Source organism: Pogona vitticeps, chromosome 2 (genome assembly GCF_051106095.1).
Source record: "Pogona vitticeps strain Pit_001003342236 chromosome 2, PviZW2.1, whole genome shotgun sequence".
Taxonomy (NCBI): Eukaryota; Metazoa; Chordata; class Lepidosauria; order Squamata; family Agamidae; genus Pogona; species Pogona vitticeps.
The window spans coordinates 139,679,718-139,696,707 of record NC_135784.1 but is presented as its reverse complement, the minus strand read 5'-3'; the positions used below and the strand labels follow the sequence as shown (position 1 = coordinate 139,696,707).

General features: G+C 41.9%; 1 protein-coding gene across 1 annotated transcript in view; it reads right to left on the bottom strand.

The window, feature by feature from the left end:
* The window catches only part of P4HB (prolyl 4-hydroxylase subunit beta), a 29,156-nt gene that overhangs the window by 1,551 nt on the left and 10,615 nt on the right, over positions 1 to 16,990 (bottom strand). Inside the window, exons 5-10 of the mRNA XM_020814249.3 lie at positions 5,965 to 6,069; positions 5,687 to 5,812; positions 5,286 to 5,486; positions 3,314 to 3,434; positions 2,955 to 3,136; positions 2,540 to 2,626 (exon numbers count right to left, since the gene is read on the bottom strand). Of these exons, the coding sequence (XP_020669908.2) occupies positions 2,540 to 2,626; positions 2,955 to 3,136; positions 3,314 to 3,434; positions 5,286 to 5,486; positions 5,687 to 5,812; positions 5,965 to 6,069 (822 nt within the window). The remainder of the gene's footprint in view (positions 1 to 2,539; positions 2,627 to 2,954; positions 3,137 to 3,313; positions 3,435 to 5,285; positions 5,487 to 5,686; positions 5,813 to 5,964; positions 6,070 to 16,990) is intronic.

Genomic DNA, 16,990 nt, shown 5'->3' with positions numbered 1-16,990 from the left:
CCCCCAAGAGGCCACATCCACAGTCCTCCCAAGGGATGCCTTGCCAGGGAACTGCACAAGCCCATCCCAATTCAAAAGGAGAATCCAAGGACTATGTAAAACAAGCTGGAAATTAATATATTCTTGGGCCCAGAAGAGGACAGGAGTGTAGGGCAAATTTGACTATATATGTATATGTATTCAGTTCACACTGGGAACCCAGCCAGAGAACGGAGGGTCAACGAAGCTGGAGTCTCTGACTCCAAAGAGGGGAGGGCTTAGCTTAGTAGAAGGGTGTTTGTTTTTTGTGCTGATGTTTTAGTTGTATGTTTAGTAGTATATTAAATCAATTTTTTTTTTAAAAAAAAGGAGAATCCAAGCACGTGGAGGTGAATCTCATAAAGGCACAGAGACCACACTTGATCCGGACTGCTCCACAGCAGAAGGGTTCCGGAGGCCTCCAGAGCCTGTCCTTTCCCAGTCTATACACTTAGCTTCGCAGCTACTATTGCCCTGCCAACCAACTGATCTACAGTCAGCTGGGATGATGATAGGCATGGAGGGAAAAAGGCATGGGCCAGACCATTCTGGCCAGCCCACTAGGGTAGCCCCTGAATGCAAAACACTCACCCGTCTCTCTCCCCTGAGTACCATTTTTAGGGGAGGAGTACATGGTCTATTCTTGCTTCAGCAGGAGGCCAGGGTCCCCTTTGAACTCTACAAATCTATTGTCCTGTGATTCTGTTCTCAGCACAAGGTACCAATGCATTTCTGATGCAAGTGCATCCTGTTCAAATCCGTTGGAGAACCTGCAACTATCTTCTCAGAGGGGGGGGCATGCTGTCGTTTGCATGAAACCCAGTATGTTCCTTTCTAGACAATATCCACTGGTGCCAACCCAGAGCTTCTCCAGTCAGTGACAATGAACATTTTCCAAAAGTAGGGTGTAACCTCCTGTTCAGTCATGTTCCCATCCTACCTAAAATTATCACCGTGGAATTCACTTCAAGGTAGCTTCATTTTGTACAGCTTTTTTGCCAATTTACTGCTCAGTTTCCCAGACGAGATATGGTTTTTCTCTGTACCTGTGAAGTCTTAATAACAGACTTGCATTTTTTAGCCAATACCATATTCTTCCATTGATAAGACGCCCCCATTTAAAAGATTCCCACCCACTTTTCTAATCCAAAAATTAAGAAAGCTTTGAGTATCCAGCCTCTGGGCTCAGAATGCTCGGACATAACCAGTCCGTTGAATCTGAGCACTTGCCTACATGCTCCACCTCCAACGAAGTGTGTTCCAATTGGTTTGTTCAGCATCAGCTCCATAAGGCTCGTGACTGGAGAAGCCTGTTTACAGAGGCAAGGTATGTGCTATTTTGTTCTTTCCTCAGCTATCTTCCATATATAAGATGCACCTCAATTTTTAGTGCAATGATTTTAGGAAAAAGTAGTATACATGGAAGAATACAGTAGATAGCAATCTCAAGAAATTGTCCTCCCCTACTGAGGTTATAGGCCTGCTAAAAACCAAACAAGCAGAAGCAAACTAAAAGCCAGCATTACTCCGCTAGATGTCAGATACACCTTCATGCCAGACCTGATGCCCTAAGTTCATATGATCAAGAACAATGTGATTAGCTCTCAAGACACTCAAACACAATTCACTCAAAGAGCCCTGCTCAGGGTCAGATTATAAGCCAAAGAATCAAATCAGTCCTGTGTTTCCACATACGCCAAAGCAGATCAGATGAAATATCTGGCATCAATGATAACTCTAGGATAGAGTATACAGGCTTCTATCCTAGATAGGCAGCTTTCAATAACTAAACAGAAGCCATTATACAGATGTCACAAATACTAAGATGTGATGAGGTGGGATCATCAATTAGTCACTGTGCCCAACATACATAGGAAAACTAGTCCTGAACTCTGCAGAGAGATGCTTTAACTTGGGTTTCTCCAGGTTCACCTGCCATTCCCGGTGAGCAACAGGACCCACCTCCCCAAAACATAACCCCCAACAATACTGCAAACAGCAAGCAGCATTACTGTTAAGACTGGCCAACAAGAAAATGAGCAAAGAATTGCCACACACGCCAAAAGGAGCAACCAACTGACTTAAGCAAGAGGATGCGCACACCTGGTGTTGGGTGCTGCAGACCAAGCCAGGCCATTAAAGATTCCTCTTGAGAAAACTAGATAGATGGGTCAAGTCTGAGAGGAGTGTAAACAGGGTTTCTTGAACACTTGCGATTAACTGAAAAAGGCAGGGCTCTGAAAGGGAATGGGAGGTTGTGTCCACTACTGCAGTTTATGTGGCTTGGAATGACAGGTATTCAGGAACATCCTCGCCATCACACCAGCTCATTCTGGATATGACCAGCTGTGCTTTGTTTACAAGTTGCTACGGAACTAGCATTCTCTGCTGTCACTGTAAGCCATAAGTAGCTCCACAGGAGAGAACTTTCCCTTCCCTCTGGGATCACAACTGAACCCTGCCCGAAAATGCATGCGTACCAGAACCCACAGAATTCAGAGCCCCAATTTAATATACTCACATCTTCATCTACACCACCATCTTTTCCACCACTCTCCAGGAACTTCTTAAAGCCTTCCAACGTCCTCTCACCATTGTAGTCTACAACCTATAAAAGCAAAGGAGCAACAGTGTGACCAATTAAAGGCATCAAAGGGTCTTGGTGGCTGAATAATTAATTCACTTTCAGAACAATGAAGCAAAAGGGACCAGAAAAATTCACCTTTGCCTACATGAGCTGAAGAACAGTCAGTCACTAGCTCCCCTTGAGCACTGCTAGGAAAGAATAGTCTGCACATGAGCATCATCCTCTACTAAGCAATCCAGCTTCTTTAAGACACAAGTGAAGGCCTCCCACACAAACATCCCATTCAAAATCATCATCTTTAGGAACGTCTCATCCAACAGACATCCTGAACCAACTATAGCCCACTCACCGTTCTGTCAGGACCTGCAGGGAAAAACTTGAGGGTAGGGAAGCTGTGCACTTTCACTGCTTCAACTTCATTGGCTGTAGAGTCCATCTTGGCAATAACAACATTTTCATGATCCTTATAAGTCTCTCCTAGTTTATCCCAGATAGGAGCCAATTGTTTGCAGTGGCCACACCAGGGAGCATCTGCAAGCCAGAAGGTGAAAAGATTTGTTTAGCATCTACCCAGAGAGAGCCATATCCTGGTAGAGCCAAAACACAACCCTCTCCTGTGTCGAGTTGCCCAGTCCTGAAATGTACGCAACTCAACACAGAATGCCCAGATTATGGATCCATGTGCACTGCCATCCCCAAACGACTTACAGAATTCCACAAAGACATTCTTAGTCTCATCAAAAGCCACATCCTCAAAGTTCTTCCCAACTAGAATTTTGACAGATTGTTTGTCCCAGTCGTCAGGAATCTCTTGGCTCATCAGATGGGGCTGAAACAGGCAAGAGGAGCCACATGAGAGTAACAGCATGGTATGTGCTAACACAGGAAAGCCCCCACCTCCCACACTGTTCCAAGACAGCTCAGAGCAACTGACAAGCTCTGGGCTATAAAAAGTCAGACCAATATAGACTTCCTCCTTCAAGGTCAAATCCCCTCCTCAAAAAAAACAAAAAACAAACAAACCAAAAAACGACCAGGACATGTCTGAGCTGCTGTAAGAGAGTTGTATGCTGGGCTCTGCACAAAGCAGGCCTAGACTCATTACACCGCCTAGACCAGGCTGATTACCTTTACAATTAAAGGGCAGGGTTGGTGGAAAGCCTAGCATGTGCAACAAGCAAAGGAAACAATCCCTGCAGAGTCAGATGATGTTTTCCACAGAACATCTATGAACAAAGAGACCCCTTAAGGCCAACCCTCTATGACATGGAGCTCTCTAGAAATGGCCACTTCTACTATTCCTGATAACTATTTAGGATGGCTGAGGTTGAGGACTGGGCTAACATCCAGTTTGTCATTAAACTCACTGAGACACGGCCTACATTTACCTTGCATTACTTGTTCCACATGTCAAATGCTCACAAATCTCCCAAATTCTAAATGCTCAACCCTGTTCCTCCCTTTCATAGAAGAAGATCCATTATGCTCTTTTTATAAATAAGATACTGCCAAATCGATATGGAGCAGGAATAAGAAACCTTTTGACTTTCCAGGTGTTTCTCAGACTGGAACTTTCATCAGCTCAGCCACTTTAGCCCAAGGCCAAAGGATGCACAACACCTGGAAAGCAGAAGGTTGCCCAGTTCTGAAACAGAGGTGTAGCAAACATATCCCTCATAATATTTTACAGGAGTAGAGATCATTTGTTTGTTTGTTTGTTTTTAGTGTAAGAGGGGTGGAATTCATGTGGAATTCCTCACATTCAGAGCAAAGCAGTGTAGTCCCTCTAGAGTAGTGGTTCCCAACTTTGGGTAATCCAGGTATACTTAGACTGTAACTCCCAGAAATTCTGGCCAGCACAGCTAGTGGTGAAGGCTTCTGGAAATTGCAGTCCAAGAACACCTGGGTTACTTAAGGTTGGGAACCACTGCTGCAGGCCATACCACATTTTTTCTGATATGTACACAGGCTCTGAATGATGCTGACCCACAGGAGTGCTGTTAATTGAATATTAATACAATCTAGACCGCATTCCCAGTATGTGACACACATTAATCTTCAGTCCTGCATCCTACCCAATATTTATGTCAGATAACACTGAATACTTCTGACCTCTGCTATCATCAGCCCAGATTAGCCACCTCGAACTCATTAATTCATTAAATTTCACTTTTTCAAATTTGCACCAGTCTACTCTACTGAGTTTAATCAAGAAGAACACAGATAAGGAAGACAAAGAACACAATGAGGCAGAGCTGAGGAGTGATTTAGAAGGGGTGATTAATAAGAGCCATAGCTGCAGGTACACAGTTGCCTCTGTCTTTGGATGAAGATAGAAAGCTCCCAAAGGCTCGTGCGATATGAGGGCAAGGCCATGCTCCCTATTCTGCTGTGCCATTCTTGGATCTGGAACACTACTCATTCTATGAGCAGCCCCCAGATCTAAGCTTAGGTTTATCAGCACCATTAAAGCTATTTACATACTGGCACTGTGCCCCACTGACTTTGCCCTTTGGGTTTCTCAGCATGAAGCTCTAAATACTGTCCTGTTAGACATGCTGCAAAGCTACCTTGAAAGGCTTCAAGCCATGTGAGAGAACTCAATACCATGCCATTTGTCGTGTTGGAATAATCTCACATGGTTGCTAGCCCTAAAAAGCCATATTTACAAGATAATTACCTTAACCTTGCCCTCCAAGAATTTGTTGCAGAAATCCTTTATGTTCTCTGGAGTCAGCTCATCTGACTCTGGTTTGTATTTGGTCATTTCTTCTTCTAGCGTAATGAGACGGATGGCAGGGCATTCTTCCTTCTTGAGGCCAAAGAACTCCAAGATTCTCTGGTTGTCACTGTGGTCACTGTCTATGAAGATGAACAAGATCTGGGGTGAGAGAACAACAGAATGTATTAATCATTTTCGTGAGAGTTCCTCCTTCTTACTCTATCCTCATGTTCCTATTACACTCAGCTATGAAAAGGTCTTTATGTCCTTCCTGATGGTTTGCAAATAAGACAAGGAACAGTGATAGCAAAATTATGTTGGTGCTAGCATTAACTGCCTAGAAGAAAAAAGATCCTCACCTTTCCTTTGAAGCTCTCTGCTGCTTTTTTAAAGTTATCCAGTTTTCCTTGGTAGTCTGTAACACTTTTCGGCAAGAACAACAGAATGTGGGTCTTGATCTCTCCTCCAAAGATTTTGGGTGCCGTCTGGAATGAAAACACATGCACTGCAATATCATTACAAGGAATCTTGAGTGTTGCCTTCCTCCGCTCTCTACTTCCCCAGCTCTCCCTTTTGTTATAGATAAGGTCCCCTACCCATATAATCCTAAGTGCCAGCAAAAGAACCATTTCCATACCTGTTCAGTGAACTCTATCACCAAGGGCAGCTGGTTTGATTTGATGAAGTTCAACAGATTCTCTTTTGTTATCTCCCCATCAAAGTTGTTACGGCCTTCATCAAACTGCGGAGAAAAAGCACAAAAAGATTAAATGCATGGCAAGATTTAAAAAGTCAGAAGACTTAACAAGTCAGTACTCAAATACAGAGAAAAACAGCAGGTTGGCTGTATACCATAATTCTAGAGGTCAGGATGTGATACTGGGTGTATAAGTCAGTATTTTGAGAAGACATGTGAGAACGACAAAAGTCACAAAAGCCAGAAAGGTGGCAAAGTAAGACTACTGTGGCATGAACATTAACATTATACATTTTATTCAATTAATTCATAATTATGCAAAAAAGATATATGTGAAGTAGCTGAATTTGCAAAAAGTGTACCATAACATCAATCAGCATGGGTTGTCAGCAAATAATTTTCAGCAAACTAGGAAGAGAATGCACCACGTGGCAGTTTATACTTATAGGCTCCAATTCCCGACTCCCATCACACAGCTAAGGGTGCACATTTCACATTGCAAGAAAGGCACAGAATTCTCAAATTTAAAATCCAGGATGGACTCTCAACGCAAAGCTCTCATCTTACTAACAACCTAGATTGAAGACTCCATAAGAGTAAACAGAGCAGCAAGCAGAAGGAAGCTTGGCATGAATTAGAAGGCCAGATTCTTAGCAGAACACCCACTTTCTCAAAAGGATCCCTGTCAACATTCTAGAATGTCTAAAGCAAACAACTGGGAAGCCATGACAAATTCCATAATCAGAGACACTGGACACTCTGAATCCAGTGAGTAATAAGTTGCAAGTATTGCTGGAAGGAGACATCGACAAAATCATTGGGAAAGTGTTCACATCCTAGCCAGCAAGACACATCATGAAGTCATGTAATAAATAGCAGTTTACTCAAAGGGCAACACATCCCTGCAGGTTTATTGTTAGCAACAGCAGAACAGATGTTCAAGACTTTGCATTGTAATTCCAGCTCCAGGAACAAATTTATCACACAGAACACCATCTATTTCTGTGCAAGTTTTCATAACTTTTCCTAGTATCCTGGAATTGGTAGGGGGCTGGAAGAGGAGGGATGAGTAATTAAAGTTATCCACCATGAGGGACAAGCAAAGGACAGCAAATCTAATAACAGAAGAGATAAAGAATAATGGGAAAGGAGGCAGTAGCAAAGAGAATTCTGCAAGCTACAAAATTCCTGATTTAAATCTTACCTTAAGAGAAATCACTGCTTTCAATCACACAGCTAAAATGACCTGCCTGTTTCAAAAGTACCACTGTCAATATACAGTACACGCAAATTGCATGGCACTGTAATACTCAGAATTACTACGTACACTAAACAAAATGTAAACATGCATATTATTAATTCATTTTGAAAATGGTTTGCTAGAAGACTGTATAATTAGGAAGGAAAAGTAAATCCCTGGTGGAGCCACTTAGAATGCAGCACACAGGCTACAAACTTTAGGGTTTGAAATTTGGTGTGTAGTTTTAATATAATTAAGATGAGTATAGAAAAAATAGACCTAAAAACGAAGCAACTTTTAAAAATTGAGGCTTGGAAAAATAATTTACTATAGCCATTGCAGAACATTTTAAAGTGTTCCAAAGCTATCAGCCAGCCAACAGTCACTGAACAAAATCAATTCCTGGCAGCTGAACTCTTTATGTTACAATAGAATATTATAATGTTTTCATTATTATGAACCTGTATATTTTACAATATGTAAATAAAAATCTATGTTTCGAAGTCCTGGTATAGTGCACTCTTTTGGTGATTATAATTTTTTAAGTTCACACTTGAGGATGAGAATCTTGGTATTATAAGGTCCAAAATTGTATGTCTCTAGGACCTGCAAAAATGTTAGTCAAAACAATTCTGTTACTGGCAATTTGCCAGATATTAAGGTTATGAAATTCTGGAGTTGCAGCAACAATTAAGATTCCTATTAATTTTTTTCTTGAAAATCAAGATACCTGGACCTCCAGAAAGGTTTTTTTAACAAATGTGGCAGTTTTAACATGTGAAAGAATTATAAATATGGGGAGATAAGACACACACATGGACATTCAAATCATCACATCATTGCAATACCGTGCAAGACATCAAAGAACAACAACAATAATAAATGTTTTATTACAGTCATTGACGAGCAAAAGGAACATTTTTAAATTAGGAAATATAAACTCAATCTAAAAACATCTATATGCATATATTTAAAACTACGTTCATACATCTTATTAGATATCTCCTGCCTTCCTATCATAGGCCTTATCTATGGGCTATTGCAGCTTGCACAGAATGACAGAATTGTTACTCTGAAGTTCAGAGCCCATGTGATCATTAAGGCCTCTACATGTATATACCAATTTACAGATACAGTACTATAGCTGCGCTTTGGGTGGAACCTTTCCTTCAGGGATTTTGATTGCAGCAGCACAGAACTTGTCAGCATATCTGAACTTTGGTTTAGCCCAGTATATCCGCCAGGGCATTGCCCTGTCAGCAAAAGGAGTGTGTAATGTGTCTCTGATCATCCAGGAAATGCCTTTATGTAAGGGTTAACAAGGACTTCTTGAATGCCAGAATAAAAAGCACAATGAAGTAACACATGGGAAATAGTTTTGATCTCACCAGAGTTACAGGGACATATACGCTGAGTGTAAGGAGTATTGTTATACTTCCCTTCCTGGAATGCTGACAGAAATAAGAGTTTTGTGTTGTTCAGGTGTTAAGGTAGGTAGAGATATTTAGCCGGTTTGGGTGGGAGAAGTGTGTTGTCAAGTACAAGCCTATTTCTGATAGAGTTAAACCTCAACTTACGAACATCCCTAGAAACAAACTTTTCGATTTACGAATGGTTCTGTTGGCAAAAATTGGCATCGGCATGCGAACGGAGCTTGACCGACGAATGAGGTCAAGGCTCCGTTCGCAAGTCAATGCCATTTTTTGTCAACGGAACCGTTCATAAATGGCTTCCTGCAAAAAGGCAGGGAGAAAGGGCTGGGAATTTGAATTTCCCACCCTTATCCCTGCCTTTGGAGCTCTCAAAGGGCTTCCTCCGATGTCGGGGGGAAAGCCCTTTGAGACCTGCGAAGGCACCGATCGCGGTGGTGGGGACCCCCAGGGAGGTCTCCCAGGGCTTGCCCGCCACCATGGGAGACCTCCCTGGGGGGTCCCTGCCACCGTGATTGGCGCCTTCGGAGTCTCAAAGGCCTCCCCCCCCGACATCGGAGGAAGCCGTTTGAGACCTCCAAAGCCAAAAAGGCAGGGAGAAAGGGTGGGAAATTCAAATTTCCAGCCCTTTCCCCCTGCTTTTTTGCCTTTTGAAATGCTGGAACAGATTCTGTTGCTATGCATTTTAATGGGAAATGGTACTTAGACTTACTAACTTTTTGACATACGAACATCGTTCCAAAACGGATTAAGTTCGTAAGTTGAAGTACCACTATAATACCAAGGTCCTGATGCCTTTCCGTCTCAATAATATGCTGCCTAAGATTACTCTAGACACCTGCTTCTTGGGAGGAAAGCGATGACAAACCTAGACAGCATCTTAAAAAGTAGAGACCTCACCTTGCTGACAATGGTCTGCATAGTCAAAGCTATGGTTTGTCCAGTAGTGATTTATGGAAGTGAGAGCTGGACCATAAAGGCTGACCGCCAAAGAATTGACGCTTTTGAACTGTGGTGCTGGAAGAGACTCTTGAGAGTCCCCTGGACTGCAAAGAGAACAAACCTATCCATTTTGAAGGAAATCAACCCCGAGTGCTCACTGGAAGGACAGATCCTGAAGTTGAGGCTCCAGTACTTTGGCCATCTCATGAGAAGAGTAGACTCCCTGGAAAAGACCCTGATGTTGGGAAAGTGTGAAGGCAGGAGGAGAAGGGGACGACAGAGGATGAGATGGTTGGACAGTGTCACTGAAGCTACCAACATGAATCTGACCCAACTCTGGGAGGCAGTGGAAGACAGGAGGGCCTGGCGTGCTCTGGTCCATGGGGTCACGAAGAGTCGAACACAACTTAACGACAAAACAACAACTACAAAAGATTACTCTCGGCCTTAACGTATCCCATTTGTTGGATACATTCTACTGAACAATCTGTTGATATTATGGTATACTGCTCTCTTCCAAGGTGACTGATGGTTATCCTGTAATACCAGCAAAGTCAGTCCAACTGGTTGAAATGTTAGTTTTAGCCAAAAGTTAAAAATAGCCAGCCAAGCTCTGGCTTCAACCTTCAGGTAGCCCACTTCAAACCTAAGGGCTGCATTGGATACCCCTCTCGGAACTTGTAAGAGAGCCCTCACAAATTTAGATTGAACTACTTCTAATTGGATAAATGAAGAATAGGGACCCAATTGTGCCCCATACAAGAGCTGAAACAATCTTAGTGCAGGTGGAACATACTGACTTCCCTTTCGTGTAGAAGAATTTTAGTATAGCAAGGCTAGATTTTTGTGCTGCTTGAACCACATTGTTAACATGAGCCTTGTGGTTCCCTTTATATTGAAAGACACGCAAATATTTGTAAGCCTTAATTTGTTCTATCTCATGCTCATCAATTAACCACGTATAGATCCCGGGCCTCTAAGCAAACACTAAAACTTTGGTCTTCAAGTAATTTATTTGTAGCATTTCCTCTTTACAGTATTCCGCAAGAGTGCGTAATGCTCTCTTTAGTCCTATTGGTGTCTGGGAAATTAGGACTGCATCATCTGCTTATAACAGAAGGGATATACTGTATGTCTATTTGCTAGTTTGGTGGAATGGAATTCCAGATGGCTCTGCGCCATTACCATTGAGTGGATATAAAAATTAAATAACAATGGAGCTAATATACACCTTTGCTCCATACCACTATAGGTAGGAACTTTATCAGACGAGTGGCCTTCCTTGCTGCATCTAATTCTGAGGATTGTATTTTCATGCAGCTTATACATAAGCAGCAGAAGGAGCCTATCTCATGAAATTAAATCAAAAGCCGATCTAAGATCAATAAAGGCAACAAATACGGACCCTCAGGGTTTCTTAGAGTACTTATCTACTAGGTGTCTTAAAATAAGGGCATGATCCTGTGTAGATCTACCACATCTAAATCCAGTTTGTTCATGTGCCAAAACACTCTGAGTCCATTCAATCTATCAATTTCCAAGATAAATGTCTAGCATAAAGTTTACTAATTATGGGTTGTAAACTGATTGGCCTATAATTAGCTGGATTGTCTTTCTTACCTTTTTTATAAATGGGGATAACAGCTGTGCCCATTCCAATGGCATGTGAGTGTTTTGGTCAATATAAGTGAAAAGGTTTGCCAGAATTGGGGCCCACCATTCACAGTTGTTCTTAATGTGTTTGGGAGGAATACCATCACAACCTGGGGTCTTGCCAATTTTCAATTGGTTCACAAGGTCATTTATTTCAGAGATTGATACAGGGTCCCATTCTGGTAGATTCATATATAAATGACTCACATGAAATTAGGGATTGTCTCTTTTGGCATAAAGCTCATAGAAATGGGCTTCCCACACTCGAGCATTAATATAGCAGTCCATCCTAACTGAACGATTATTGCTAGTTAATGTTATGGATTCCCAAAATTTCATATATTTCCCCCGACTGCTTTGATGAGTTTTTCCCATTCTATCTGCTAAACTCCTTTTCTTTAATTAATTTCTTATAGCCGTTCTTAAGTGGCAGCAGTTCCTCCACTTCCTTCGATGAATTTTTATTTTTATTTTGTTTAAATTTTGAAATTACCAGGGTTTTTTGCATCAATACACTCCTTATCAAACCAGTTATAGGACCGGCACTTGATATGAGTTTTTGTTGAGTTGTTTGAACCAGCTAAATCTACTAGTTTATTTATTAGTTTCATACAGCGCAATTATGTTGCTACTCTGACCCACTTTGAGGAAGGTGGAATGGAACTCAGAGAACTGATTATTATTGAGTTGATTAGTAAAATAAATTGAGGTTTTTCCTGACCATTTGATCCTGGAATTGGTTAGTATCATCTCAGGATTCATAGGCAAGGCCTTCTCAATACGAGTATGGTGTTCTTGTAACGTCATTTACAATTTTAATGGCGGGTGATCACTATCAATCCTGCTGTTGATCACCTGACTGATTACAGTGGTGCCCCACATAGCGAGGTTAATCCGTTCCGGATTAACCCTCGCTATGTGAAATCGTCGCTAAACGGAATGTAAAAGCCCATTGGAACGCATTAAACATCGTTTAATGCGTTCCAATTGGCCCTAAACTTACCGTTCAGCGAAGTTTCCTCCATAGCGGCAGCCATTTTCGCGCCCTCGGTAAGCGAGGGGAGGGCGCGAAAACGCTGCATGCGGCCATTTCGGGCGTCAGGCGGCCATTTTAGAACCGCCAAACAGCTGATCGCCCGACTCTGTGGGAGGTTTGGGGGGTCGGCAGCAAGAAGAGGGAAAGTGGGGGGGGAGGACGCGCGAGCGCGCGGCTTCCCTCCCTTCGCCTGCCTGCCTCGCAGCCTGCCTTCGTCCCTGGGGGCGGCAGAAGGATGAGGAGGAAGAGGGAAAGTGGAGGGGGGAGGACGCACGAACACGGGGCTTCTCTCCCTTCGCCTGCCTGCCTTGCAGCCTGCCTTCGTCCCTGGGGGCGGCAGGAGAAGGACGAGGAGGAAGAGGGAAAGTGGGGGGGAGGACGCGCGAACGCGCGGCTTCCCTACCTTCGCCTGCCTGCCTTGCAGCCTGCCTTCCTTTTCCCGGCCAGCGCGGCCCCGCATCACTCTCGCGGCGGCGGCTCCTTCCTGGCACCCTTCGGTATGCGAGTTTTCTCCATATGGACGGACGCTATGCCTCCACATTAGCGATCCCGGAGAAGGGATCGCTATGCGGATTCGTCGTTATACGGTGCGCTCGTTATGCGAGGCACCACTGTACAGTATTCAGTATGTTACAGCTGACAATCATGTAATCTATGGTACTCATCCTCGTTCCCGACCAGAAAGAGAATTCTCCTGGTAAGTCACCTGTAGTGCCTCCATTTAATATATGTAGATCAAGCCGATAAACTAGCTGTGCCAAGTTAAGACCTGCATAATTACTGATGGTATCTTTAAAGAGGCGCCTAGTGACTATGGGGAAGTGCAGGGGAGCACAAGTTATAAACAGCATAAAGCCAAGTCATTTGTACCCAATCTGGCATTAAAATCACCCTCAATTATCATTTGGTCATCATTAGTTAAAGTTTTTGTATATAGGATTCAAGGTCTTGGTGAATCCATTCCATCTGGGCGTTCTGTCTCTGTGATGGTAAATATACATAGATGAACACTATTGGACAATGATTAAATTTGACTCTCACTGCTGCAGCACACTGATCAAGGGAGAGAAGTTTCATCATTGTAATATGGAGCTTAGTTGAAACCAATATAAGGCTGCCCTTAGCTCTGCCCCTCTTTTCACTGGGAGTGGCACTTCTTTGATGGTCAGAGTAACCATTTACTTCAATTTCCCCTAGTGCCCAAGTCTCTTGCAGCAGTAAGATATCAAACTTACAAAGGAAATCAGAATTGGTATATCCTGATGAGGTACCATCTGGTGCTTAGGATCTCGCTTAGGTTCTTGTATCAAGCTGATATCATTACTTGCTGTTAGATATTTGTTAAGGAGTGCAGCTTTGGCTTGTAAGCCCAAGTCATCCATTATTAACTTCTTGGTGACATGGTCTTATTACATACAGAAGCAACAATAGTTTTGACTTCCTCCCATTTGTTGTCAAGGTCAAAAATGGGAGCTTGGATTTCTTTTCTATTACAAAGAGAAGACCTGTGATCATATAAGGGGGAGATTGTCAAGTTCTTTGCCTATACCCTTATTGATTTCCCAGCATTAGAATCAAATCTAAAGTTGGAATCTTCCCTGGTTACTCTTTGAGGATTGCTCCCAGGGATCAAAGAAGTAGGCCTGCTCCACAAGGGGGGCAGTCGTTGGTTCAGAAAAAACTCTTGAGGGTGTAAACTGAAATTTGCCCAGATAAGTTCTCATTTTTAGGAGAATGAGAGGGATCACAGCATGTTCAAAGTTGAGACAAATTCTTTTATGACCATACTTGTGCAGGAGCCATCGAATATTCTTGAGGTCTATCTTCCGTGCGTCTATATTTAACAGTTGACTCAAGGAGATCATCACTGATCTGTGTGTGTCTCATCTCTTTCCGTTGATGTTAATTGGAGCAATTTACAATATCACCTGAGTGCTCTAAAAGATCTTTGAGGAGTTTGTCTCCCTTTTCATTTGGGAAGCTAATTGTGGTAGAGCCAGTTGTTGTGTGCTGTCTTTCCTGCTAAATCTACCAACTCCCCTTTCTTTGAACCCTCTGGTTTGTGTATTATCTGTTGACTGAAGAAGGGTCTCAGCAAGTTTCCCCAGGGCACTTTCAACTGAGTTCATTTGACTAAAGACCCATTGTAAGTTTTTGAAGATGGCTATTACTGTTTGAGCTGTTAAGAGACATTGTTCAGCTAGAAAGTTGGGATAGTTTCCTTCAGAGGGGAACTGTACTTTCTTGGGGGGTGGGGGGTGCAAGGGGTAGAAATTGCAGATAAGTCACAAGCGCCCAGTGGGGACGAGAGGGTTTCATTTCTCAACAAAGCAAGTCTGTTAGTGATGATGTAGTAAGGTTACTGACAGGGCAGTTGGATGTTACAAACTCATCGATCCTCACTTGTTTCACCGCCCTTGCAAGGGGCCACTCCCTGCTTGATCTGCAGGTTAACCCCCCATACAGTTCAGCCTTTTCTTTTCAACAACTAGCTACCCCCCCAAAAAAAAACCCAACTCAGAGCTACAAGTGTAGCAAAAACTCCTTGCTGCAATTAATCTTGAACAGAAGAGTGGGAGCGACTAAGCCAGCGATAACAGTGTCTTGTTAACTTAGCAGCAGCTTCAAGGTTTGTAAATAAGCACCTTAAACTCCCAACAACTTGATACTGTACTTTGACTCTGGAGAATTATGTCTGTTGGCAGCACTATGAAGTTAACAAATATCAAGATAAAACAAAATAAAAGAAATGCACCCTGAATCCCAGTATTAAATCTAAATTTGAATGGTATAGCTACTTCACATGCTAAACAGGATACCCAACAAAACTCTCCTAAGGAGTCCGAGTTATTTAACCCCACAGAATATAAGGTGTTGACCTATTTAACAAGCCATTCGATTTTCCCACACCTTTTTCTCCCACTCATGTTGCTCTCTTTCCCAACAATCATAATGCATTTTCCTCCATTGACATAAACTGGCACGCCGCTAGTTTGGCTGGGTGAGCACTTAATGCAGATTTTCATGTATGTGCTTAATATGCTTAGATGCCAAGAAAATCATTTTCTTGAATATACATTTTAGTCTTAACTCTGGTGTTAGAGATTTATTCTCTACCTTTTGTTGTTTATATATGCCTTCTTAGGTCATAAGCTCTTGCACTTTTAGAATGTAACTTGGAACATTTTTTATATTTTTTGTACTTTTGCTCCTGTATTTTAGATTGACTTAAGTATTTGTTTACAACTTAAGTTTTTTCATATATTTTAAGTGTTTTTGTTTCTACAGTTTCTTCATAGCTGTAAGATTTTTTTTTGTATTGTTACAACTCTGAAGTGTTTTGTTTATGGAACATAGAAGCAATGCAGATAAAACTTGTAGAATTAGACAAGCTGATATAGCCTGGAATTACTACAACAATGAAAAAAACGTATCTTGATATGCTGATGACTTCCGATATGATTGTCAATATTTTTGTTCCATTTTGGAGTTAATCTTTTTGGGATGAAGGTGAATATAGGCTTTTGATTTTTCTCTGGATGTTTATAACGTTTTAGGACTCTTAGGGAAGGTTCAGGTCTGTTTATCCCATCTGACACACCCAAGTCGAATGTTCTAGAATTATGCTTTCTTTTTCCAATTGAACCACATCCTGAAGCATTGAGCAAAGCCTCCTAGCCTGTGATTCTGGAATGATGAACCCAGACTCAGTCAAATCTTTTCTCATACCACTTCTCTCATACAAAGTAGCTATAGATAGGTTAAAATCTTCAAGGACCACTACAAACCAGTATAAAGTTGCTTTTCTCTTCATTTAACTTCAGAAATATTTTAAGTCCTGCCTTAACTTAAACAGACATGTCTGTGTCAATCCAACCTATCAATATTTGGAAAGAAGGGAGCATAGTATCTGCAGAGAAAACAACATATGGCTGTCCTCTAAGGCAGGCTAGTATGCAACATTTCAACTTACTTTAAATAGCTGTAAATGAAGCACAAGAGGGAAGGATCTGCTTTCCCTACAGAAGAATTACCAGCTACAACAGTCACATTTACCTATTTCTCATATGTCTTCTTTGGATTAAACATGCTGACTGATTTTGTACATATGGGACTGATCCTTAAGAATTTGTATGCAGGCAAGCAAATCTCAGCATCTAATTAAGTTTCGTTAAAATTAAGCATAAGAGAGAGAGGAAGGAAAAAAGTAAACCAAGAAAGTTTTACTGATGTTCTGAATCACATGAGAATACAAAAGCCTGATAATGTCCCAAATTCTCTTAGCTAGTTACACTGACGGAGCACACAAGTGGCGTAACCTTTGGAGGTAAATTGCCCCAAACTAAGAAATTATCATACATATTACTGGTTGCATGCTGAGTGGTATGACTCAATGTGCAATTGGTAATATCCAGCCATTAAAGACAACTGCCCTGAACACACCTACTGGAAATGCAGGTATCAGATTTGAGTAATTTTCAGACTTCGATTCCCACATAAATGTTTGCATTTTGGGGCGGGGGAGGCAGGTCAGATTATATAACTACCATAACATTTTTGGGAATCACACAAGAAAATGCAAGCAAATTAAGGACGTCCATTTAACCTTCATGACCAACATTCTAAGGTTTAACTTAGTTAAGTGGTATTTAACCTGAAACAAAA